At 27.0% G+C, this 27,070-nt stretch overlaps 2 protein-coding genes and 2 pseudogenes across 2 annotated transcripts; 2 read left to right on the top strand and 2 right to left on the bottom strand.

The window, feature by feature from the left end:
* Window positions 1-3,594: 3,594 nt before the first annotated feature.
* Window positions 3,595-5,566, bottom strand: LOC149061785 (uncharacterized; annotated as a pseudogene).
* Window positions 5,567-8,032: 2,466 nt separating this feature from the next.
* LOC149061784 (E3 SUMO-protein ligase KIAA1586-like) lies at window positions 8,033-10,373 on the top strand (annotated as a pseudogene).
* A 172-nt stretch (window positions 10,374-10,545) lies between these two features.
* LOC149061783 (E3 SUMO-protein ligase KIAA1586-like) lies at window positions 10,546-11,190 on the top strand. Its single transcript, XM_089215113.1, has one exon. The coding sequence runs from the start codon at window positions 10,552-10,554 to the stop codon at window positions 11,188-11,190; it is 639 nt and encodes a 212-aa protein (XP_089071239.1). The 5' UTR covers window positions 10,546-10,551.
* A 7,282-nt stretch (window positions 11,191-18,472) lies between these two features.
* Window positions 18,473-25,579, bottom strand: LOC149061782 (uncharacterized). Its single transcript, XM_089216383.1, has 7 exons — window positions 25,072-25,579; window positions 23,864-24,067; window positions 21,408-21,571; window positions 21,027-21,259; window positions 20,236-20,613; window positions 20,028-20,137; window positions 18,473-18,644 (listed from the first exon to the last, which is right to left on the bottom strand). The coding sequence occupies exons 1-7, from the start codon at window positions 25,187-25,189 to the stop codon at window positions 18,505-18,507; spliced, it is 1,347 nt and encodes a 448-aa protein (XP_089072509.1). The 5' UTR covers window positions 25,190-25,579; the 3' UTR covers window positions 18,473-18,504.
* Between the last annotated feature and the right edge of the window lie 1,491 nt (window positions 25,580-27,070).

Genomic DNA, 27,070 nt, shown 5'->3' with positions numbered 1-27,070 from the left:
TTTTTGTATCGAGTATACCAAACGTTAACACCAAGAACAAACATTGCAGTTGCTAAAATATTAAATTGAATGATATTTACTAGGGAATCCGGAATGGATCCAAAGATCAAAATACATGAATAATATATGTATTAAATATTATATTATATTGTAATATGTACTTAATATATTTTATTATTTAATATGTTCAAAATATAACTTCATATAAAATGCATATGTTTAAACAATATGTTCTTAAAAGGGTATGTAGAAAAAAAATGAAAATAACTATTATTATTTCAATGGTATGTGGCATGAGCCATTCTGTTGAACATAACAAAAAGTTGGGCTATAATTTATTAATTCTTTGAATCCAATAGAAGTAACAGTTGTGGATTTTTCTACAACATATGATTGGTAATGTTCATCAAAACAAATAGTGTTGAACATATCACATATGGCTATAGGAATGAGATTAGGTAAGATACAAATATATTTTAAAAGTCTAAACACAGATAAATTTGAGAAATCGAGTACAAGACACATATTTTAGGTAGTGTAACGTGTACCTTTTATTTCAATCCATGAAACAAATTGTGAACCATTGATACATGTAATTTTTAAACTTATTACTAAATTTTGTTTTAATTCTTCAGGATACTGTACCACTTTCCCCACACTGAACCATTTTGAAGAATAATGATTAGTGACATTTTGTGAAAACTGATGAGCAACTTTTAATTGGTTTTTTAGAGTCAACGTGTAACAAATATTTTGTCTACTATAAATGGCTTGCGCTGTTATTTTAAATTCTCGGTGTTTCGCTTCAAATCTCATTGACCATATATTTAGATAAAATTATTAAAAGACATACATTTTCCATTATATATGGGTAGTGTGTATTTGAATACATTGAACCTATTTTGTGTAAATATTAATATTTAATGCAGTGTTACTACTACCTATTAAATGTTATATAGCCGTATAATAATAGTTGTTTTATCAAATACTAAATATTTACTGTTATTATATCTATATGATTTAGTGCCTCGGTGGAACTATATACTATAATATAGGTAATTGAGAATCGTTAAAAGAACGGTTTATATGGTGCAAATATGCATGGTTTAAAAATAAAAAAATATTCAATAATATCAAAAATAAAACGCATTTCAACGAAGGTGCAAAATAAAAACCTGTGCCAAATTTGTATACTATATATCATTTTTATTTTTATTGTAAACAGTATTAAATATTGATTGAGGCTCTTAAAAATAACCTCCTGGAATGACAGCTGGTCGACCAGTAAGTCTCCGTTCAACAGACAATACATTCATTGTATAATTTTGTGCCCTGTGAGCTCAATTGTGTATTTCAAATGATTGTTGTTTCCAAGAACCGGAGACCACCCAAAACGTAAGTTTTACAGCAATGCATGCCTATACGTTTTCACAACAATATATGGCCACCCGCTGTCATATTGGCCGTCTCCACGAAACTGAACGATCTTTGCCTGTATTTGGTCTTGATAATATGGCTATGTGTCGTATATATTTATATTTATATACGAAAAGTTCACATAATATTTTGACGTTCATAATTTTCCTTTTGGAAATGTAATTCAAATTAAATACAAAATGAGAAATTTAAAAATTAAATAACTTTTTAACAGTTGAAACACTTGAAACTGCAATAATTGATTTTCACTAGATTTTACTTTAGCAACCAGATTAATGAGAAACTCGGATTTTGTTTTTTATGATCAGTGAGGGGGTAAACATTTTAGAAACAGAAGACCAAATTTTAGTACAGTTAGAAATTAGTCCGAAATTAGTTACATACTCGTACTTAAAAAAAGGTTCCGGCAGAAAATTTCCCATTATGACATTCACCGGTAAGCGATCTTTGATAAAATGGGACGTTGAGCGGTAGTTGACGGTCAGCGTGTTGAGATTATTATCTTGTTTCGATCATGCCGGAGAATTTTTTTAATTTATCATTTTTAAATTCCGAGTGGAGTGAAACAATGCATTATATTTATAATTATGTTTTTCTTCTATCTGTCTTTCACATTTACAGTATGAAAAAAGTTTTGATTTTTAAGTTCAGCATATCTTCTGTTAGAAATAGTTAATTTATTTGATATTTTTAAGAGATCAAAATTGAAAATTCTTTGTAAATTTTGAAAGCATCTTGAATAGTAAAAAAAGTGAAAAAAATGGTAATTTTAACGCATATACGATTTTTAAAAGAATCGATTTTTTTTTATGTAACCTGCAACTAAAAACCAAACGACTGTAGACACTTGATATTTTCATATCATGATATTTATATTTGAAATATAAAGGTAAATGAAACAAGACAAATGTTGTATATTAAGTTAAATAATATAGTTTATCTATTATAAATAACAAAATGATTAACATAATATTGCAGAATAATAATCTTTTTATTAATAGTATAGTATTATATACACACCCTGATATGTGATAAATTACATAAAAATAAAAATTATAGTAACCATAAACCTTATATGGCTTATATAAAATAATAATAATAATAATAATAACATTAATAATTAACTAATAACAAAATAATTAATATTATAATAATAAGCATAATAAAATGACATGTTAAGTAAAAAACTTTGATAAAAAAATAAAAATAAAAATAGTATCCATCATAGACCTAATATGGTTTATACAGTGTGTAACAACAAAAAAACTGCAAAATAAAGATAAGGACATAAGGTTTCTATTCCAATTTAAAATAGCATAGGTTATTATTTATTAATTTAGATAATTCTAATAGGTTCTTTTCTAACGAAATAAACAACATACTTATTTACGTTTGTTCTGCTTTAAGTTATTCATAGTTCAAAACTTAAAGTGAAAATTAAAATACCTAACGTTTAAATATCGTCTAAATAAATAAGAGTGAAAATGTAAATCCTAAAAAATTTTAGAATAATTATTTTCAGAGTTACAGTAAAAAAAAACTGAAAATTGCCCGCATTTTGCAATATTTTTGTTGTTTGGCTGTAACTTGGTCAATTTTGGACTTAGGAAGTTGGTTCAACTATCAAAATTCATTAAAAAATTAGGCAAAAAAATATCAGTGGTTAAAATAGGTGGTTGTCATTTAAGAAAAAAAAGTTGTATTGCGCATGCGCAAATCTAATTAAGTTAAAAAAGTTCATAGGCCATTAAAATGTGTATTTTTATGTCATAACAACCAACTAGAAAACAGAATTCAAATTGCAGGACCCTACTCAAAGATATTGAGTGTTCTCAATTAACGATTACACACTAAACAAAAAAACAAAAAAACATATTATTAATAATTTATTTATAATAATAATATACATAATAAATTATTGATGTGTCAAAAGTAAGGAAATTTGGTAAAAAAAAAATAGTATACATCACAGACCTCATATGGCTTATATAAACAAAAAAAAAATGTATATAATAATAATATCTTTTTATTACCATTACAATATATTAAACATAATATACTGAATACTAATATTTATAATGATTAATACAAATAAAAAAATAGGAATAAATAGGAATACTTCTCACACTTTATTTTTATAATGATTTCCACTGTGTTTTAAGATATTTGAAAATATCTTTTCTTCATCTGTATTATGGATTCTTCCGGATAATGTTTCTATAAAATCATAATTTAATTAATTGATGTATTCAATTGAATATTTTCAATACAAATCATAACTATACAAAACCACAACAACATAATTATCATATAGATTATTGATGAAGTATTTATATATATTTTATACTATATGGATAAAATAAAAGGAAAAGGTGCATCGGTGCATGGCATTGATACTCATCTAGCTGATTTGTATATTATTACTATATCCTACCTATAAATATTAATTAAATCATTTTATATTAAAAACTAAAAAAAAAATGTGAAAATATGAAATTATAGGTATAGTTTTATAAAAAAAAAAATGCAACTTACCAACTCTTCGAAATTGTGGGTAAAATTGTCATTATTTATTGACAACAATTGCTCAACTACTTCCAAACTATTAACATTGTTTATTGACAACAATTCAATGAACGGTGCCGGTAATTTAGGTAACGGAAATGCGAAGGATTGAGTTCTTTTATCTTTTTCTAACAATTTGTTAATTTTTTTGTCCATATTTTCCAGAAACGTACATACTTTAATTTGATTGGTATTATTAATTAATATTTGTGTTAAAATTTGTTGATCTTTACTCTGTATTATTTTTTTAAATTTTTCTACAGCATCACTGCATCACAACAACAAGAGTTTTGATCTTTTTCAACTGAAACTTTATAAAATTTAATTAAAAAAATGTTACTGAAATCTATAAACAAACTTGATTACCTGATAAATGCATATTATTATCATAAGTTATCTCATCATCATCGTTTATTGAATTGGTGCTGCAGTCTTCATCAAAATCAAATAAACTTTTTTTAACTGCTCCCACTTATAGTACAACTCAACATTATTATATAATATTATAGTGAAACATAATAATATAATATTTTAAGTAGGTAATAATATAATATAATATTCCTATTCCTATTCCTAGACTATATTACCTATATTATATTATATAGGATATATAACATTATACATATTATATTAGAATGCACAATAATTATTTTGTAAAACAAATAAGCTGTTGGGAATAAATAAAAAAAAAACTAGCAGCTAATTTTTTTAGCCGAGTATATGCACAATTTAAAAAGGTTAGATTAGGGAACTCATGTCATTATACCTAATATACAATTGTCATTGATAACTTACTATTATAATTACTTGTGCTGTAATACAAATCAAAGTAGGCAGACTGTCATTTATGTTTGCATTTTATTTTTCATTGCTTGATATTAAGAGCTTGTAGTTATTATTGACTATAATATCATTATTCATATGCATATCAAAATTACCATTATTAAGCTTGATTGAATCGGTTAATATAGACAAACAATATTGTTTAGATTAGGTCGGGATAATTATTTTAAGTAAATAAATACCTTAGTAATTTAAAATATACCATAAATAAAATCCATATTTTGATTAGAATTATTTTCAAAACTGATTTCCTGTCACAGTATTGCCTATTCTCAAAAAAAAATATGAATACATACCGCATAATAATATAGTACATATTGGTTTAATTAAAATGAATTGTGGAATAAAATGTTTTGAAAAGTGCAATTAAATAGTTATAGTATATCTACCTTGCATACAGTCATTATAATTGCTTATTTGCAAATCATTCTCTCTGTTGAGTACATCGTTAGTTTCATTTGATGTTTCATTGTTATTTAAAAATAAATCTTAAAAAGAATCGCATATTATTACTATAATATATATATATATATATATATTATATATGCATAAAATAATATCATCATTTTTAATATTCCATACCAGTGAAATACTATGATATTATTTTATGAAATGTATTAAGTATTCGAATAAAAAACATACCTAAAGTATCATTCTCTTTTATTAAGTTATTTAATAATTTTTCATCCAAATCAATGTTGGTTGATGTGGTTAATGACATATTTTGTTCAATTTCATTACTGCAACTAGTAACTACAAATAAATATTAAAAACCACTTATATGAGAATAGTTTTAGCAAAACAAAATATTTAATTATAATAATATACCTGATTCTACATATTTTGTTTGATGTTTAGCTTTTTTTTTTTATTGCTATGATCAGCTTAAGGTCTACTGGGTGGGCTAGGTATTTCTGAAAGTATTGATGGTTTATCATGTTCAGTACAAGTTTTAGCTTTCTTTCGAAAACAAATCTGGTGAAAAACGTTTTAGCTTCTTCTTATGACGAATACTTCTTACACTTTTAGTGACAGTATTGTTATCATCACTAGTTTCATCACTAAATGAATCTTCAGATGCATCACAACTCTGGCTTTCGTTAGACCAGGATTTTGCAACCATTCTAGAAAGCATTTCACTATCTATATATAACAGAATATATTTAAAAATTTAGTAATATGTATAAAATAAAAATGTGATCTAAATGAAATTCAACATAAGACATTATAGATATACAAAGTATTATATCCACCAAAAGGACCAGCAATATGTTTACATTTAAACCATGTTCCATCCGTATAATTAGGTAAATAACATTTATGTATCATTTTTTGTATTTGATCGCTTTTGAAATGCACTTTTGTATTTGGAAAATCAGTTTTAGTAAAGGGAAACCAACATAATAGTTTTTTTTTAGATACAGCTGACTTCTTATGTTGTACTTTTTTAAGCCACATTTTAGGAACATGTTGGATAACATTGGCATCGACAAATAATACAACAATCCAAGACCTAAAAATATATTTATTGAAATTATTTGTTCAAATAAATACATACTTAATATAATATATATGGTTAATGTCTAACCAATATTAGTAAATATTAATATTATTCATGATTGTGAATGAATGGAATTATTATCATCAATCCAATATTTTCATTTAAAGGCAAACAAACTAGTTTTTCTTTAATATCATCAATATAAAATGTTTGAAGAGCGCCTAATTTAGAAACTTTGTAAATTCCAAATAAAGTTGAACTACATGGTTGTAGGAATAATGGTACTTTTTGTTCATAACATCTACCAATCACCATAATTATCTTAGAAGATTCACACGTAGCTATGTTTTCAATCAATAATATACTTCCATTGTTTGTTTTTACACAACAATCAGATTTATTAGTTTTTATAACAAAGTTGTCTGTTCTCCATCCAGAAAATTGTGGATTACCTACAACAGCTATTAATGGACGATTTATATTTTGACTTATTGTATTTATAGGTCCAAGTTTAACTGTTTGATCATTAATCATATTTACAGCAAAGGTTTGGTGTTCTTCATAACGACGAACCAATTGTTGAAGAGGTTTAACACCAGACCTAATTTTTTTTTATAGGCTGCATAAAACTCTCGAATTGGAAAGCGGAAATGTTTTATTGGGATCCATATTTTTTATAATCGTCAGGCAAGTGAATTAATGCATGAATATTATGAGATATGGATGATGTACCATAAATATCTCTAAATGATTCAACAAAATGTCTTATTAAGTTACTGGCATAATCAATATATTCTTAATTTATGTTCACAGTTAATAAAATTCTTAAAGTTATAGACAACTCCTTAAAATTTGTATATATCTGATTACTTAATATATCTTGAAATATCACAAAACCGGTATACAATAGACATTGACGCAACTCAGTAGCTTTCCAACGATTAACATCACCAAAAGGGTGACATCTAGAATTTTTGTTAGGAGTTCTTTGAAAATTGTCTGGTATGTATAGTGAAAGTAAAATAAGTTTTTGATCTAGAGCCTTTATTGTATCTGAAGGTAGAGAATAAATATTTTATTTTTTGATGTCCAAAATAATAAAAGTTTTTTAGTTGCACCTATAGCGGTTGAATTGGGGGGAGGGGGTCGCGGGGGGGACAGAGTCCCACTTCTATTTTAAAAATATTTTAGCCTACCCCTTCTAATTTCTTTTAATGGGACGCTGGGGACGGGAATCATTTTAAAAATTGTACTAAATTAATGGAAATATTTTTTATTTTATTTTAATGTTGTTGTTTATCACTGTTATCACTTATCACCTATCAGTGCAAAAAGAATAACGATCATGATTTGTGGCTAAAATATAATATGATAAAGGTATAATGTTGATAACAGATGAATTCAATAAATTTATTTATAGAATATAAATAACCACCGCTGTATTATGACTGAGAACCGTCCGTCCGTCCAGCTAATGCTTAATAGCTACACGACGCTGATAACGCGACGTCCTGTCAATTGTATTTATTAATTTTTTCCGTATTCGTCATTAAAACCTTATTGTAATAAAAGTTAAAATATTTATATACTGTCGTATTGTTACCATTGTCGTTCGTCACCACTTACCTTCAAAACTTGGTTATTAAATATTTTAATTAAGTACTTTGTAATTCATTATTGAAGAAAATGAGTGGAAATAAACGCAGTGCTTCCACTTTTCTTTCATATTTCTCAAAGAAAAATAAAAACAAATTAAAAGATACAGTGGATCTAAGTTAGTAGATATTTATTAAATTCAATGCATGTAGATATAATAATTATCATAAATATGTTTAAAAACTAAAATAAATGTTTACTAATAATTAATGAATCCACATTTTTAATTGTGATATTCTATAGCAGAACAACTTTCGAATAATCCAGAACCAATACAGTTGTTACAATCACAGCCACAAAATGTAAGTTTTGTCATATCAAACAATTATATTTTTTGAATTAAGTTCAGTATCTGTAGGTAAGTAATTGTTTTTATTTTTATTTTTATAAACAATAGAACCAGGACCACCTGAATACATTGTCTTCTGAGGCTTCTAGTGATTGCACTAATCTTCAACCAAAAGTAAAAATAATACATCATAATTAATTAAAAAAATAGTTACCAAATAATATAATGTAGTTAGGTAGCTCTAATAACTAAATGGTTTTATCATACTTGCTTTTTAATTTATATATTAAATATAGCTGGTTCTAAAACTCTGAGCAGAAATGATAAAATCTTAAGTTATGAATAAAGATTTTGGTTCAATATCTATACTCTATAGGTACCTACTTATAATACCTATTTAGTATTTAATATTCATGGCTACCTATTGCTTGCTTGTAAATTGCACTGCTTATAATACACTCAAATATGGATAAAAGTATGTGTATTTTTTTTACTAAAGTCTCAAATACTTTACAATACTGCTTGTACCTGATAAAACAAATCACCTACTCAAAATGTTATATACTATTTTGAGTATACATAAATTATTGATCAATTTTCCCAATTACATAAAATGAATAGTTAGGTATTACTTATTAGTAGACATTATTAATTAATACAATAAAAATATTATACAAACTACAAAGAATATACTACACCTAGTCGCTAGTTTTTATTATTGTACTACATAATATGTATAATGTTTTAGATTACCTTGTTACATATAATTATTCTTTTTCAAATTTATTTTATAAAGGAGGAAGTAAGTGTACAAACCCTTGAAACAGCTGATGAAGAATTATTAACTCTAGAACCACCAGATTGTTGGGAAAATAAACAAGTTAAATATTTTACAGAGGAGTATTCATGGCTATTTTTTAATAAAAAAAAATTAGGTTGTACAATATGCAAAAATGTTAATCATAATCTCACAAAACATCAAGGTACACATAGTTACAAAGAATGGGTAAATGGAAATATTACTCCAGTTGGTAATGATGTAGGAAAACAGCAATCAAGTCTACGAAAAAAAATTGCAAAACATAAATCTTCACAAACTCATTTAAATGCTGAACGTACTTATGAAAAACAGTTAATGGAAATTATGCCAGCCCAAGTATTGAAAACTACTAACATAGACATTGAAAGTACAAAAATAATTTTTAGAACTGCGTATTCCATCGCGAAGAATCAAAGGCTGTATGTGACATGCCAAAACTAGTGGACCTTCAAATAATGAATGGTCTATCTATGGGGAGAGTTCTTCAAACCAATAAGTCATGTAGTACTATTATTGACCATATATGTTTTGAAATGAGAAAAAAATTGTGTTCTGACTTATTAGAAAATAAAAGAAAGATTTGTATAATTGTTGATGAATCTACAACATTGAGTCAGAAAACAATGCTAGTTATCTGTTTGAGAGCTGCTGTAGTAAATAATAATGAAGTTATTACATTTTTCTTTAACATCATTGAAGTAGAAAGTACATCTGCTGACTGTATTAGGAAAGCTATTTTAGTTGATCTTTCAAAGTATGGATTAAATGAGGATTTTTTAAAAGAAAACTTGATAGCTTTTGTTAGCGATGGTGCGTCTAATATGCTGGGTAGAATTTCTGGTGTTGGTACTCAACTACAAAAAACATTCCCCGATATCATAGTATGGCATTGCTGTAATCATCGTTTAGAGTTGGCCGTATCTGATACTTTAAAAGAAATCCATGGTACAAATCACTTCCAATCATTTATAGAAAAGTTATATGCAATATACCACCAATCACCTAAGAATATGTATGAACTTAGGATGTGTGCTACTTCATTAGAACAAAAATTACTACATATTGGAAAAATTTTTACAATCAGGTGGGTGGCATCCAGCGAGAAAACTTTAAAAGCTGTTTGGAACAATTATGTAGCATTGTATAACCATTTTACAAATGCTTCTAATGATACAAAGAGAGAATCAAAAGAAAGATCCAAGTATACAGGACTCAGACGAATTCTAACAGCAGTAGAATTTGTTATCAACCTTGGTAAGTAGTTGTGTTGCTATAATTATTTATATTAATTGTATTATATTGTAATATTACATCAATTAAATATATTAAATTATATTATTAGTTTATAATAATAATATAGTAATATAATATAGTTTAAACTTATACCACTAAAAAAATTGACTACATTTACCTGTATTGTTTTATTATCTTTCAGGAATCATGTACGATGGATTATCTGAACTTTCTGACTTGTCGTTGCAGTTACAAGATCGAGGTTTGTCGCTTTCAACTGCAAATAGTTGTATAGAACGTACAATTCGCATTTTTGATTCTATGTCAAATATATATGGACCAAAAACTAAAGAAGTATTGAATGCTGGTGATTTATTGAAGTTTAAGGATGTACCATTAATGATAAATAAATCAGTACCAAAAATTAACCCTGGACAGTTCTTTACAAGCCTTGCTAACAATATGCGTTCAAGACTTTTCACAACTCAAGCAACGCATGTATCAAAAAATAAAAATGAATTTAAAGATCAATTTGAAAATATTCTTAAAGATTTGAATGTATTAGATCCCAATAACTGGCCAGATAATATTGATATCCAATATGGTGACGATAGCATTAGAAGACTGGCAAACAAGTTTCACTTAAATAAAGTATCCACAATTCGAGGATTTAGAGAATTTAAAGACTTGAAAGATTCCTCAAAAATACCAACATTAAACCCACTTTTAACTGCAATTTCAACTATTGCTGTATCTTCATCTGAATGTGAAAGATCATTTAGTTCCATGAACAACATAATAACGCCTAAAAGAAACGTACTAACTAATATATTATATATTATATGAGCAATAAAATATTTAAAAATATAAAAAAAACTAATAAAAAAAGGTTTTTAAAACATATAATATAGCAATGTTTTGATGGCCGCTTTTCCATAGAAATAAAAATGTTTAATTAACATTTTTTTAATGTATTTAAATTATTTTTTGGTCGTTTTTAAATAAACAAAAAGGTTTTTAATATATTTTTTAAAAACATTCTAAATGTTTTTTAAACATATGCAGTTTAAAAATGCAGTGTTTTCAGCTTATTATAGGTAGGTACATTATGTTAATTTTTTTATACACACCCTATATGTGAATAGAATTGCAAAAAATTGTTTACTAAAAAAAAAAATTATTAATTTATAATTCAATATAATGAAACACACAAAAAAAATTAATTTTAAATAAAATGATAATGAACCTTTATGGTTATAAGCATAATATCAATATGTATACAATTAATACAAAATAAAATATATATATATATATATATATACTTAATAAAATATATATAATGTACATATACATAGGTAATAGGTATACTATAATAGGGTATACTTTAGTACTACTAAAAGAAAATAACAACTTTTAAGTATAATTATATAATAAAAACTGCAATAACCAAACTTGGATGTAACAAATAACAATAAAAGTATATAATAAAATTTGTGTTATATCGCACCTAATAAAAAAGTATTAAACAATATAATATGACATAAAATAATGTACCTAATACAAAATATGAGATATACACATTTAATTTGGAAACAAGCTTCTCTACAATTTTGAACATCACATTATAAAAGTGTGTGATTTACTACGAGATTTATGAAACATTAATAACTCTATTCAAAATTATTCTTTATTACTGTTAGGGTCGTTCTTACAATATACGGTAGTATCAGTTAAATCAGTTAATGCCATAGACTTTATACTAATAGACATGAATTGCCTATAATGCTAGCATTATGAGAAGCATGGAAACATGTCGCAGTGATATAGCCCGTCTTGACAGCAGGCGTGTATATTTACAATTATTGTACACTGTAATAATATACAATATTATGTACTTATATAATATATGTTATAGTTACACTATAATTGTTCTGTGCTATAATATCGATTCCTGAGTATGGAATAATTATTAAAATATGTGATAACAGTATATTAAAATTTTACTCATATGATCAAAGATTACAATTAAAAAGAATACCAAAATTAATTTTTATCTGCTTTGAATACAATAAAAAGAAAATCTTATAAATAATGTACAATTTTAACACTTATTAATATTATATCATTGCACACAGTATTTAACTATTATATAGGTACCTCCCCATTTACAATTTTATTTTTAATCATTTGTTAATGTTATTAGTTTTGTAAACTTTTTTCTAATGCTAAGTCTTGGTTTTTCAATTTGTTTGGCTATGCTTTTTAATCTTAATGTAATATAGGAATTAATGATTATTGTTACTAATTGGTCCCTATGATTAGTAAATAATGTTGGCCAAAAATGTGATTGTTCATACTACTAGTTTGAAACACAGTTGTGAAAACATCTCTTTTTATTTTTATGTACAATTTATTAATAAAACTTTTTTCATACATATCATTTAGTTCTGTGCACCTTATCCATTTTTCAGACACGCTACATATATAGAATACATCCTTACTTGGCTTAGTTAATGCATTATTGACATCTTTTATATTTATTAACAAATTGTTTGTTTGGTTAACAACTAAAAACTCTTTACAAATATTACAATTTATTAGTTTTGACGCTTTCCTCGCTACAAATCCAGATATGTATTCCGTAATATTATCAACAAAAGCTGATACTTTAAAATATGATTCCAAATAATCATGGTCATTTTGAAAATCATAATTTGAATCGGTTTGTATTTCATTATTTAACTCTGAATCTATTATTATTGTTGAATCTGGTGTATTAATTAATTTTGTACTTAACATAGACTCAGGAAGACAATTTCCGTATTGGGAACCACTAACATGGTGATGGACAAGTAATTTTTTATAGGAAACCTTGAATTCTTTTGCAGAGGGATTATTATTATAGCCACTCCTTGATCTTATTGAGCTAAAAAAGGTTTCCAAATGGTCTTGTGAAATTTTATAGGATAAAACATACTCAATGTTATAATTTTGGTTAAGAATTTTATAATAGTTAATTAAATTTTTTAGACCCCAGACAAGACCTATAAAACCAGTTTTCCTAAGAGAATCTACAATTTTAGTACCATCTGTAAATTGTAGACCATAAATATAGGTTTCAAATTGACTAATAAAATCTGCATACTTATTTAAAGTATCTGAGCTTAGTGCTAAATTGTATTGTGATTTGGAAAATTTTGAACGGCAATTTAAAATATCAAATGCATTATTTATTAACAAACAAAATTCAGCAGTGGCTAAAGAATGTTCAAAATTCCTATCAAGATTTTGGCAAAAGATAAGTGCCTTACTTACACTATTGCTGAATACTTGGCTTGCAAGCCTGACACACATTTTTTCATTGAAATAGTATACATGTTTTTTAGTTAACTTAGTAGCAACTTTGAGACCTTCCTTTTTTTCTTTTAAGTATAATTTTGTTATGTATTCCAACTCAATCTTTTCACCTTGACTATTTATCAAAATGCGTTTATCACCTAAAGTGTTGCGAACAAGTTTCAGCATATGACATGGATCATAAAATAAATATATAGGTTCACCTGAAGTTGTGTGAGGGAAAGAAAAATTTGGATTATTGAGTTTTAAATTTGCCCCCAATTTTGTACACATACTTAAATTGCATTGAGCCCCATCAAATGTCAACGAATTAATTTTAACACCGGTGTCATAAAGAAGATCTAAACATTTTTTCATCAAATTTGCTCTTTCAGCAGAATTTAAGCCTTTAATAAAAAAAAAACCTACAGGTAATTTCCAGTGTCCATTTACACCTACTACTAAAAATACAAGTGCATTAGTTGCATGGTCAACAATATCACCATCTATTATCACACCAGAACCCATATCAACTAGTCCAAGAAATTGTTTTCCATCAAATTCTACCTTATCTTTAATGGACATATCGTCTACAACTAAATTACAAATAACAATACTATTTTCTTTGACCTTTTTTTTGAGAGTTTGAAACGATTCTTTAGTAAAACCGGGTTCACCATTTATACCTTGATACCATTTAGAAATAGTTCCAGGATGGGGCAGCATATCAGAAAATTGTGTTCTCACAAAATTATAAGCCTTTGTAGAGCAATACTGCAATGTAACTGCAAATTTTTTTAACTCTCCAGAATACTCAGTTTTCTTGCCATTTAACTTTCTACTAACAATTTCATTTAAACTTCCAGTACCCATAGACTACAATAAAATAAAATAAAAAATTAAATTATTAATATAATACATATAATAATAACAATAATATTGTTTACTACAAAATAAATTCCAATTACATTTTAAATATACAAGATAGTAAAACAGTTACACGAAAATTAATAATTTATAAATAAATAAAAATAGGAGTACTACACATATTGCATGTAAAAATAAATAATTAAAGTAATTATAAAAAAAAAAAAAAAAAATAATAAAATAAAATATATAATATTTTTTAAATATAAAATTAAAAGTATGTAATATTGTTTAATAATTTGTAGGGAAATTATTTATAATACTATTATCAGAATGAGAAGCTCTATACATTATATACAAATTGAGTAAATTTTGTTCAAAAGGATTCAAAACAAGAAAGAAGTGGATCACAAAATCCAGGCTTTTAGTTTTAATATTAATTTGTGATTAACTCTATCGAAAATTTACTTGTAAAAATTGAGAAGCATTTTCAGACAAAAGGTTTGAGTCTTCTAAAGTTTTGATTAAATCTTCATAACTTTTAACTTTTTTTGTCAATCTTCGATTTCGTTCTTCCATATTTTTCAATTTATTCCTGGTCTCATTATGCTTTTTTTTAGCAAATGCTAAATGTCTTTTGGCTCTTTTTGGTGTAGCAAAATGTTCATCAGTTAAGTCATTAAAATATCTCGGGTTGTTTAAAAGAAGTTTCCGTTTTTTTGGTGTATGAGTAGGTGATATACTAAAATACATAGCATTTCATTAAAATGATAAAAATATATATTTATTAGTTATATATACATACTTTAAGTTTAAACTAGTAGAGGTGTGCAATTTTTGAGGCGAGTCGTCTTGATTTAGAGAAATATTGTTGCAAATAACACTATAACATGGGTATACAATTTCATTAAAATAACTCTGAGTAAATGTAAAAAATAGGTTTACAAGCATAAAAAGTTTACATACGCGTTACTTGGAATTTCGGGAACTCGATGAACTTTTTATTTTTTTTATTTAGATCAGAAAGTGAATCTAATTGGTACTTTGGGGGGGGGGGGGGAGGGGGGGTCAAAAGTAAAAATTCAAATTCTGTTTTGGTTTTGATGTAACTCAAAAAATTACCATAGACACATGAAATTTTCACAAAATGTTTATATAAGTATATTCTATCCACCATGGTATTTTAAAAAATGTTCGACTTAAGTCGAACTATTCATTGGCACATGCAATTTTCGATCATTATTAGATTTTTTTTAAATTAATACTGATAAAAATGTATTTTTTGGGTAGAAGATCTTGAAAATTTAAAATAAGGTTTTAAATATATTGTTACAATAGCAGTTGAAAAATAAAATAAATTCGTATCACAATTTTTTTTTATAAGCATTCAAAGTTTGAATTTTGACAAAATACATAAAAATCACGAAAATTCGCAAATTATTTTAAGATAGAAATTCATAAAAAAAATTCTTTTTAAATCTAAGATTTGAAAATTTCCCACCGGAACTTCAAATTAAATTTTTATGAGCATTTGAAATTCAAATTTTTACAACATTTGATTTTCACTGAATTTAGCGATTTTCTTATTTTGGTATAACTCTAAAGCAAATGACCAGATACTTAAAATTTTCACTGAATGTTTATATAGGCATTTTATATATTTGATATAATTTTCAAAATATTTAGATTTGTTTTGAGCTGTTTACTGACATTTTAATTTTTCAACTTTTTTGGTTTTTTTTTTCTATAAATATCGATAAAAATGTATTTGTTGGATATAAAAGCTTGAAAATTTAATACAAGGCGCCTTTCATATTTCTACAATAGCAAGTGAAAAATAAAAGAAATATATATTGGCACCATTTTTTTTTTACAAGGATTCAAAGTTTGAATTTTGTCAGCATACGTAAAAATCACGAAAATTCGCAAATTATTTTAAGCTAGAAATTCATGAAAAATTTTCTTTTTAAATCTAAGATTTGAAAATTTTTAATAATCTATAATACATATATCCTAGACAGATAAACCGTCTTCGCTCAGAATCGTTTTTCGTATACAATGTTATAATATCATTAGATTCAAATTTAATTCCATTTATTACAGTAACCCACTCGGCACTCGTAACCTACTGTACAGCAGAGCGACATCCACGACTTACCAGCTTTTTTTATATTTAATTTAATTAATTTATATTATAATTTATTATAATATATTTGTACCTATTTCTATTTCCTATTGCAGTTAGTGAATAACATAATTACCATTTTATTCATTCAAATTTGTAGTAGAATACTATAATAGGAATGCTATTTTAATAAACTGTATTAAGGTACATACCTAATGTAATGTTTTATTTGTACTTACAAATTAAAAAATATCAATCGAGATGAAAACACATATGATTTTAGGTTTACATTTCGACTGGAGGCCTATGCATAAATTATTTGATCTGTTTTTGTAAACAAAATTATTTAAAATCAAGTGATAAAAATTGTTTTGCTTTTTAAAATTTGTACTTGGTAGTTGGTATGCACTATGGATAGGCATTATCAGGAAAGCCAAAATAAAAATGTTTAGCCCCCTAAGATGGGAAACGAAGTGTCTTTATTATTTTTGGGGTTTTTTTGTTACCAGGGGGTTTAAACCTACCCTTAATTGCGCTTTTGGTGCTGTTACTGCTATTCAATTTTTTAAGACAAAAGTTTGAAATAGGGGGCCCCAAAATTTGATTCGCACCTGGGCCCTTTTATCTCTAGTTGCGGCACTATTTCTAGTAGTTGTACCAGCAGAAGTCGTAGCTTTTGCAGCTTTGCTCTGTCAGAACTCAATTTTAAATATAAATTATTATTTTATGTATTACTGTATTAAGTGGATTAAATATATCTTATTACTAGTTATTACCGATCTGGTTCAAAAAAACATACCTATACATATTGTATATTTCTATATACATAAACCTATATATTCGTATCTTAAACATGATCTAAAAATGAATTTATGTTTAATTTTATAAAAAAATGTATCGATATAATTATATATATATATATTATATATATTATTATATATATATACATATATATTTTAATCTGAACACATTTAAAGCTATATTATAGTATCATTATGCAGCATCATATTATGAATAATGTTTCGTTTCATTTACATATTTAGCATTTTGATACGTAATAATTAGCATTACAAACTCGTATAGTCACAACTCTACTATTAATTACCATATATAATAAATTTTAAATGAAAATAATATAGTCATCAGAAAAGGGGCAAATATAGGCAATTTAAATTACAGATCCGTTCAATGAAAATCCATTCGTCTCATTAGCAAACTCTGACGCAGATCATAATGCGTTATTTATTTTCATTTGGTTAAATGGAATAATAATGACAGCCTTAAATTTTTAGGGGAGGAAGAAACGTATAGCTCATTGACGTTTACACATCAAAAATACTATATATTTATAGATGTTATCATGACGTGTTGAATGTCTACTACTGTACTATATGAATAATTTTTTTCAGAAGTTTACAGTTCTTCGTTATTTCTGATCCAATAGATTATGACTAGCAAAATTTAATGAAATATATTATTTAAATCATAATTTTTCTAATACCTATCAGTTTTAAAATATTCTTACAATATTATAACATCTATCTTGAAAAATATTGTAACATAGATTGCATTTTATAAGTAACATAAAAGTTCTAAGAAAATAACTTTTTTATGAATCTAAAAATACTTGTTTTTATTAAATGTTAAAAATACATAGTATTAGTATGCCATCGGATTAAATAATGTTTTTTAATAATAGTTACTTATTAATTATTATAATAATATTTTTATCAATAGATTTTTGACAAAAAAAAACATGTCGTTTTAATTTCAATTTGTAGTAGGTATAGTATTGTTAGAAATATTTAGTTAACTGTAAACACAGAACATCCTTATTTTGATATGTGTGGGCGACTTGCACAAAGAATTTTCTGATTCTCCAAATTGCCATCTCTGCTAGAATTCCTCTTTTCTGCACAAAGTTGCTGTGCGAAGTTTTCAATACTCTGATATTTATCTGGCATGCCTGTTCCTAAAAATTTATAAATTACATTTGTATTACATTTGTATTATACTTTTATTTATTTTTGCAACGTGTGTTTTTTATCTATATAATGTAATAAATGTATGCATGATACATAATTAAAAAAAAAGTTTTGATCTTTAATGATGGATTCTAATAGAAAAGTAGATAATTATCAGTGTAATCAAAAAAACATTTTCTCTTTTTGTTATAACTCAAAAATGAATAGTTGTAGAATTTTGGAATCAAATTATGTTATTAGTTTGTAATATCATTTTATATATGAAAAAATGTTTTTAGTTTTTATTAATGGTTATCAAAAATTTGTCAATCCGTCTTGTGAAAATTAAAAATACTATTATGGGCGTTAAAAGATAAGACTTTGAAAAAGTTCATCAGAATTTTGAAAATTTTCAAATCATTTTGTAGTTGAATATATAAACTTTTTAATTTTCATACCTAATATTTTGAAATTTAATAAAAAGTTCCTCATCAATTACTATTGCTGGATTAAAAATCAAAAAAGATTGTAATTTCAAAAATATTTTATTTAAGGGAATAAAGTTTAGATGTTGATGATATAAGATTATAGAATATTCATTCATAAAGTAATGAATTTTATCATGTTATATTTCAAAAGCGAATAAACATACGAGTAGATACATGAAAAAAAAAGCACAATATGTGTTATTATTATTTCTTATACATGGTGCAGTTTAAAAAAAAAAAATTAAACCATTTTTAACCTATTTATAAACATTATTGACATCTTTTTAGGTACATTACTTTTTCCTATTATTTTTTTCTTTATAAATATAAAATAAAGATATACATTTTGTTGCTTAGTTATAAAGCTTGAACATATAATACAAGGTTGCTCGTAAGTTGTTATTATAACCGTTTAAAAATTCAAAAGATACCTAAGCATATTTTTTTTAAGAAGCATTTAATAGCTCTATGAGGCATGGCAGTTTTTCTTGTAAGAAATGTTTTCAAGCAAAAAAAAAAGTCGTCAAGCCCATTAAGACTTGGAAATTGAATACAATATTTCTCATAAGTAGGTAGGTAGTTCATACTGAAACTTAAATATCTAAAACTAAATAATTAGGTATATCATCACCAACTTTTTTTTTAATTTGAAGATAAAATTTGCATGGAATTCTATATTTCTACAAAGAATGAAAATTTTAGTTATTTTATTATAATTCAATCATATTTTTTTGTTAGGTTTTGAAACTTTTACGCGCCTAAGTACCTATATTGTACATTATTATATTCTATATACACAATAACAATATTTTCATTTAGATTAATTTTTCGCTATTTCTTATTAATAGTATATACTCCATAATGCTAAAATTAAAATAAATAGCTAAGATAACTAATATTTACTTATGATGGAATAAAAAATGTTTCGGCCTCTAGTTTCTAACCACAAGCATCCGTACGGCATCGTAGTGTTTTCCATAACGTCAACTAACGTATCTGAGTTTTGTTCGTTACTATTAAAACAATTTAGGTGTAGACATTAATTACATAGTATTCATTAAAAACATTTATGATTTGTACCTCCAGAATAAGTTGTAAAACGTTAACTCACTTTTTATCATTGCTATTTAGTACATTTTTTCCCATAATACGGCCACCGTAAGTAAGGAACTTTGCTCCAGTTTTGTGCGGTTGTTTTTCATCATTATAAACAGACGTAATACAACGCCATTTGAATTTCGTAATTTCACGTTGTTGTTGCTGTGTGGAACCACGTGTCACACATTGGATATTTTCCTGATTTTTATTGTAATTATAAGAGTTATTAGCCTGGGCATCTTGATGGTGACTCTCTATCGTGGCCGACTCTGAAGATTCATTTTGCTGATTACCATAAACGATGTCTTCCTCGGTGATGACGTCTGCATAGTACGCCACATTTCCATATACTTGTAAGTTTGACCATAGACCTTGAGACCAATTTGGAAACCTAAACAATGCATTTAAATTTACTATTCTCATTTTTGTAATATTATAAGGAAAATCGCATTTCATCGTTATGATACATAAGTAAAATGGGTCTCCGTACAGGAATATGGCAGTTATAAAATTGTCTAGTAATAGACGTTAAACACATGGCTACTAATAATAAATGGTTCTAACTGTCCCTTAAAAAACTATTTCATTTTAGATAATTTACGCTTTATTAAATTGTTCGTGTTTTATAATTAATCTAGCGATTGTTTACTCAGCCCGGTAATATCAGATAGTAAATAAGGTCATTAAAAAGCTTGGGACTTTTTTTTAAATGTCCTATAAATTATAAGTCCTATCAGACTAACAAATAGTGTGCTAATTAAACATAATCATAACGATATGCGTAGTCGCTTAAATGTATCTAACCTGCAGCTGCCGTCATGTAACACTGACCGCTTCCTCGACGGAACTTCGATCTCTTCTTTATCCAAAAGAAGAATCATCGATCCATCGGGCCATTGTGGTAGCCACTCAGGAACATTGGGCCCATATTCCAGACTTTTAAATAGATCGGCGCACTTCGCATGTTGATCTACATTCGTGTTATGGCCTATGACCATCAATATCACACCCGGAGTGTCGGGAACTGTATTGTACAACTGTATTTCGAACGGAAATAGAAACAGTTTCACATAAAGAAAATTAATCAAAATTGAAAATATAATAGGTTATTTTAGGAATAATTGTCTACTGCGATAATGTAGGAAATTAAATAACATGTGAACATATACTACATAGAATACTCACGGCACATCTGTAGCCTAATCTGGATTCATTCAGTACGGCTCGCGTATAATGTTCGAATAGTGAATGTTGATATAGCGATGCATACTGCCAGCCCTTGCCAGTCATCTCTTCATTAATCTCCAAGTGTTTTTTTGATAAACACTCGAATATGAAGTGATCCATATCTGACAACAACAATAGGTACTATTTTAATATTTTTCAAAACTTATCAAGATTATTGCGGTGATTTAGAAACAATCTGTACTTAATCAGACATTAGTTATAAATACATAAATCATTCAACTTTTAGGTTCCTACTAAGATTATCATTTTATATAGGTACAAAATAATTTTTTTTTTAATTTATACTAATAATTAGTAACTACAAACCACTTATTAAGTCGTTTATAAGAATTTTAAGCTTGTACCATGGCTTAATTAATTTACGGTTCTAAAAATCTAAAACAAATTAAAGCTGTTTAATTGTAATTGGATTTTATTTTAATTAAATATAAAATAGGTATATCCTATATCTGACTATGATTGTGTTTAATAATAACACACACTGCATACAGTTTACATACAAATAGACAACACATATATTATGATTCGTATTTAAGTAGAAATGAAGATTTTAAGTGAGTGTTTAGCATAGGTACATTTGGAAATGGACGCGATTGTCTATATTGTGTTTCTGAAGTGAATGAGGACACTAATCTACGAAAACGCATTTTGATGGCTAAATAAAGATTTTTTTGAAATTAGTTTTCGATCTTCAAAATACGAATTTATTCAAGTTATTTTTAGAATATTATCTTGAATGTAAAAGTATCTTTAAATGTATTTTTCGCAAATTTATCATACGAGTAGGAATAGATAAGTCACGTAATATTTGCGTTTATCAAGCACTCTTGCTTTTTTATATTCTAGTCAATAACTAATAAAAAATGGTTTGTATGAGAGCACTACAAAATAAACAGTGGTGGTAGTTATTTATTTTCTCTATGAGACTAATTACTTCAGTTTTACTAATAAAAACAATGAAATAATAACAAATTTAGAGTTAACTGTTTTTAAATGATCCATTTATTGCTATCATACATTTAAGTTTTTTGTTTTAGGTGTAACAGGTCTTACGTTAACTGAAAAATCATTTTAAATAAGTATATTCTGTATCTAAATTTAAAATGTTTTCTTTTTCAGGAAACGCAAGGACTGTTACACCTAAAAATTATAATCATATTACATGTACCTATGGCAATAAATTCAAACATTTAAAACGCTGTTAACCATAGTTTATTTTTATACTCTATTTTTATCACTATTATAAAGTCCATTGTCCATAAATGGTACAAAACACATTGTCAGTACAATTTAGTAGTTGTCTAAACATATTATTTAATATTATTAAATAATTTTTATTATTACAAAACAAAATATATTTTAAATCCATAAGGCATATAATACAGTTTTACATGGAAAAAAATTTAATTAACTTTACAATTAATTTACTTATAAGTTACTATAGGTATGTAATGCCGGGTCCACACATAGACGACACAGAAACAAAACAAAAACCAAACTCAAACCCTTCTTTTTGAAGTTTGAAAAAAATAAAACACAAACAAAACATGTGTCCATACTGAGTTGAGTAAAAATAAAACAAAACATGAACAAAATTCAAACATTTGTTCGTGTTTTGTTTTTGTTTTCAACTATCCATACAGAAATATAAACTCGTCGTTTTATTTCGTTCATCCGTGGTCATTCAGTCTGTCTTAAGAGTTTTAGCTTTCTAAACTCTTCGTACTTACAAGTTTTTTTACATTTTTTTACTCTGAGTGAAAATGTGGAAATTGAAAAGAGATATTGAAAATGATGAAGATTTATTAATGTTGGGCACTGGGTATATTCACCTACAGTTACAAAGTAAAAAAGAAATGATACGATTAAAAGATGTAAGATGTTTTAGTTATATAATGAATATATATATATTTATTAATAACCAAATTGGTACTGCCCGCGAAATCCCGATAAAAAATATTGCCTGTTGGTTGTTTTGAAAACATGTCCACACACGTTCGACAGTGTTCGCAAAAACAACAACAAAACCAAAACCTTTTGATGTTTACCGACACCGCTCGGAACACGACTTTGTTTTTTCAAAATACGAACAATTTGTTGGAAAAAACAAAATTGTTTTGATTTTGTCGAAAAACACAGTTTTTGTTTTGTTTTACTTTCGTCGTCTCTGTGTGGACCCGGCATAAGACAGGAAAAAATATAAAACGTGAAATTAGAAACTACTTCTAAAAAATAGTTGTTCGTTATGTACCTAACTAAACTTAACTTTTTAACTCGTTAAGTCCAGCCTTAAAGCCGACAGTGATCCACTCTCTCTCTCCCCCCCCTCCCCCCCCCAATCAAACTGTATTGTATATTATACTATTATAGAAATAATTGTTCACGATTATTACCCGTCAGGTTGGCGCAATTTCCGACGTTACCGTTTTGAGAACGCCGCAGCCACAAATGAAATAATTGTGAAGGGCTTACGGAAGGATAAGGTTGAATAAAAGCACATCCACTTATCCGTGACCACTCTCCATCAATTATCGTTACATTAAACTTATCTGTTAGCCCAAGTGGTGGACAATATACGCCGTTTATTCTTTCCAAATCTGCAACACACACAATACAAGACTTATTACATTTCTAAGCGTATTATAATCTACTATCTACTGACTACTGATTGTCTATATTATTATGTTAGTTACTGTTTATTGCTAATGAACGTATTTATACATGTATTAGCACATCTGGAGTTTCAGGCTTACCCGTCTCGCGCACAATGAAATGCGCTAAGAGCGACCTGTTATTAGTCGATACTTTCGAAAGGGATCCACGTAAAGTAATTGCGCTCACAATACTGATACTAATTTAATACCGGTTGTTGTAGATTTTATAGTTAAGTAAACAAAAACATATTTTATTTTTGTGAAGTTTTAGCGTGTGCGTGACGAGTGAATGTGCATCTGGCGTCGGTTGCCCGACGCAGTGTAACAACGATTCTCGAAAACACACACTAATGTCCATTTACGTATACGAATTCCAAATGTATATATCATATGATTTGCCTAAATTTTAGTGATGCACAATGATATGTTTTCATTTATCGATATCGGTTCATTCATTTCAATATCATATCGCGATTAAATAAAAACAACTAAAATTAAATTAAAAACGTCTATTAATAGCTAAGAAAAAAGAGCCAAAATATTTTAAACATTTTATCGTGTATGATAAATTATTATATAAAGATTTGTGAAAATTGTCTACAGTAATTAATTTTTTAATTACAATTTACGATTCTAAAATTAAATCGATACCGCCAAAAATTAGTTTTATCTATTTTTTTTTTTGGGGGGGGGGGGGAGTGTTAAGGTTATCGTCACTTGTGAAAACTACAAGAATTTTTTTATTTTAGAGCAAATATTCAATCAATATAAGTTTAATTTTCATACTAGAAAAGTTATTAAAGGAAAAAGTCCATGCATTTTTGACACCTCAAAAAGAGATGATAAACAAAAAAAAAAAAAAATATATATATATATATAAACAATACTTTCATTGCACCATTGAAATTGTTTGAAAATATTATGTTTATACACTTATGTATACTTACATTCCGCATGTTTTTGTGGTGTCATATCTGTTATCTTGTTTCCTCTTTCGTCCCGGAAAGCTGCCACTTCGAGAGAAGTTATGGTAAGTAATACCAATATACACACCAGAAACGCCATCGTTTTGTTGGTCTGTGGATGGTTTCGATTCACATCTGTTTATGTGAATAATAAGTCAAAAAATACTAATTTAGACGAACAGAATAAAATCAAAACGACTACGACGAGCACGTGAGGAGCCTACAACAGGCGAGGAAAACGTCTACCCAAGGAATGAGGCAAAAATGTGAACTAGAAAACGAAAGGAACTGCTACCACAATGAAGATGAGCTGCACTCTGTGTGCCTTTTCTAGACCACGTGGTGGGTGGGATGTGTAGCATTGTACTACAACCGGTTGTGCGTCACGGGATATTATTGTATGTAAACGCTGGAAGTAGCGTCGATACGTGTTGTATTAAATATTATTATAATGTATGGATGGACCGCAATTCCTCGTAAGTAATAACAAGGGCTCGATTTTACAGCAAAATACTTAAATTTTTATGCATGAGATAACATAGGTACATATATTTTTCATCCACACATTCGTTTCATGTCGTTCTAATTTCAAATAAACCAATTAATTTTTTTATTGCTTTGTTACAATTATTCTAGTTGTAGCATTTTAATGTATTTATTATAATTTTATAATAGAGTAATAATTTGTTCATTTCTGATAAAAAAAAAAAACAATTTAATTTGATTAATAAGATATTTAAAACCTGGAACAGTAAAATACATACTAATTGATTTCGTTTATCGCCTAGATTAAGATTATCAACTGAAAATCTAGCAAAATACATGATAGTTAATTTTTTTAAACTGTTTTTAATTTAATTTTATGCCTAGTTTAAGCTAATTTTTGTTCATGACTTTAAAAAGAAAAAATATACATATATTATATATATTTACTTTTTTTATTGTTTTTATAAAAAAACTGTATGCTTTTTGTTATTAATTGTGCTTTAAAAATCCTATCCCTAGTAACATTTAAAAATTAATAAGTATAGTCGTTTAAAAACATATAGCTTATAGATATCTGTCTAGTAACCTACCATATTTAAAATAATCTATACTTTAGAAAAAAATAATATTGTTTGATATTCCGTAACATAAAAAAATTTGAGAAACACTGATCTAAAGCCGCGATTCCCAAGTTTCCATCTCATGGGACGGGGCCCATTCATGGGCCGCGAGAAATGTGATACTGGGTCGCAGACGCTGGTCGATGTCAAGGGTAAGAAAATTTTAATCGGAAGTAACATAGAGATTTTTATATGATTTTATACACGTCTATATTTCTATCATTTTATTTGTACGTATTTATATGTTATAACAGTATATCAGGTAACCGAGTCTTAATTTTTCTTTATATATATTATTGGCCGCCAAACCAAAAATTTTGGAAACCACTGATCTACAGAAAAACAGCATGTGCTATAGCCTATAGGTACATTTTTTTTTTCGCGTTAGCACCACTAAACGTGTACCTACTGGTTTCACATACCTTCGTTCCCGTAAAGTATCATTCATTGGAATACGAATAACATACTACAGTAATAATATTATTGTGTATATGATACGCTGAAAAGGAAGGTAGACTGCGCCGAGCATCGCCATAGGTACCAACCCTCACAACAACAGATGTACACAATAACTGGTGCCGTTTCAAGGTCTTCTTGGACTGACCATAGACGTTACGGTAAATTACCTGGCATCTTAACGAAATGGTCTTAAATTCGACAATGTTGTAGGTATGTCAAGGCCAACGTACAAGGGTGTTTACAAGTGATGACGACGATATTATATTAGCCATAGATTCCATCTGTTCGTTCCTCCGGCAATATTGTTTATCGTTTCTATACATCGATTTCCTCGTATACAGTTTATACTTATTGACCTTATACCAAAATTCTTATTTGGCAACAGGTGTTTTTTTGTTTAATTTGGAAAAAATGTA

Source organism: Diuraphis noxia, unplaced genomic scaffold, assembly GCF_037042655.1.
Source record: "Diuraphis noxia isolate RWA-SAM2 unplaced genomic scaffold, SU_Dnox_SAM2 contig0001, whole genome shotgun sequence".
NCBI classification, from domain to species: domain Eukaryota; kingdom Metazoa; phylum Arthropoda; class Insecta; order Hemiptera; family Aphididae; genus Diuraphis; species Diuraphis noxia.
Note: the sequence above shows the minus strand (reverse complement) of the source record. Positions and strands in the feature narration are given on the sequence as shown.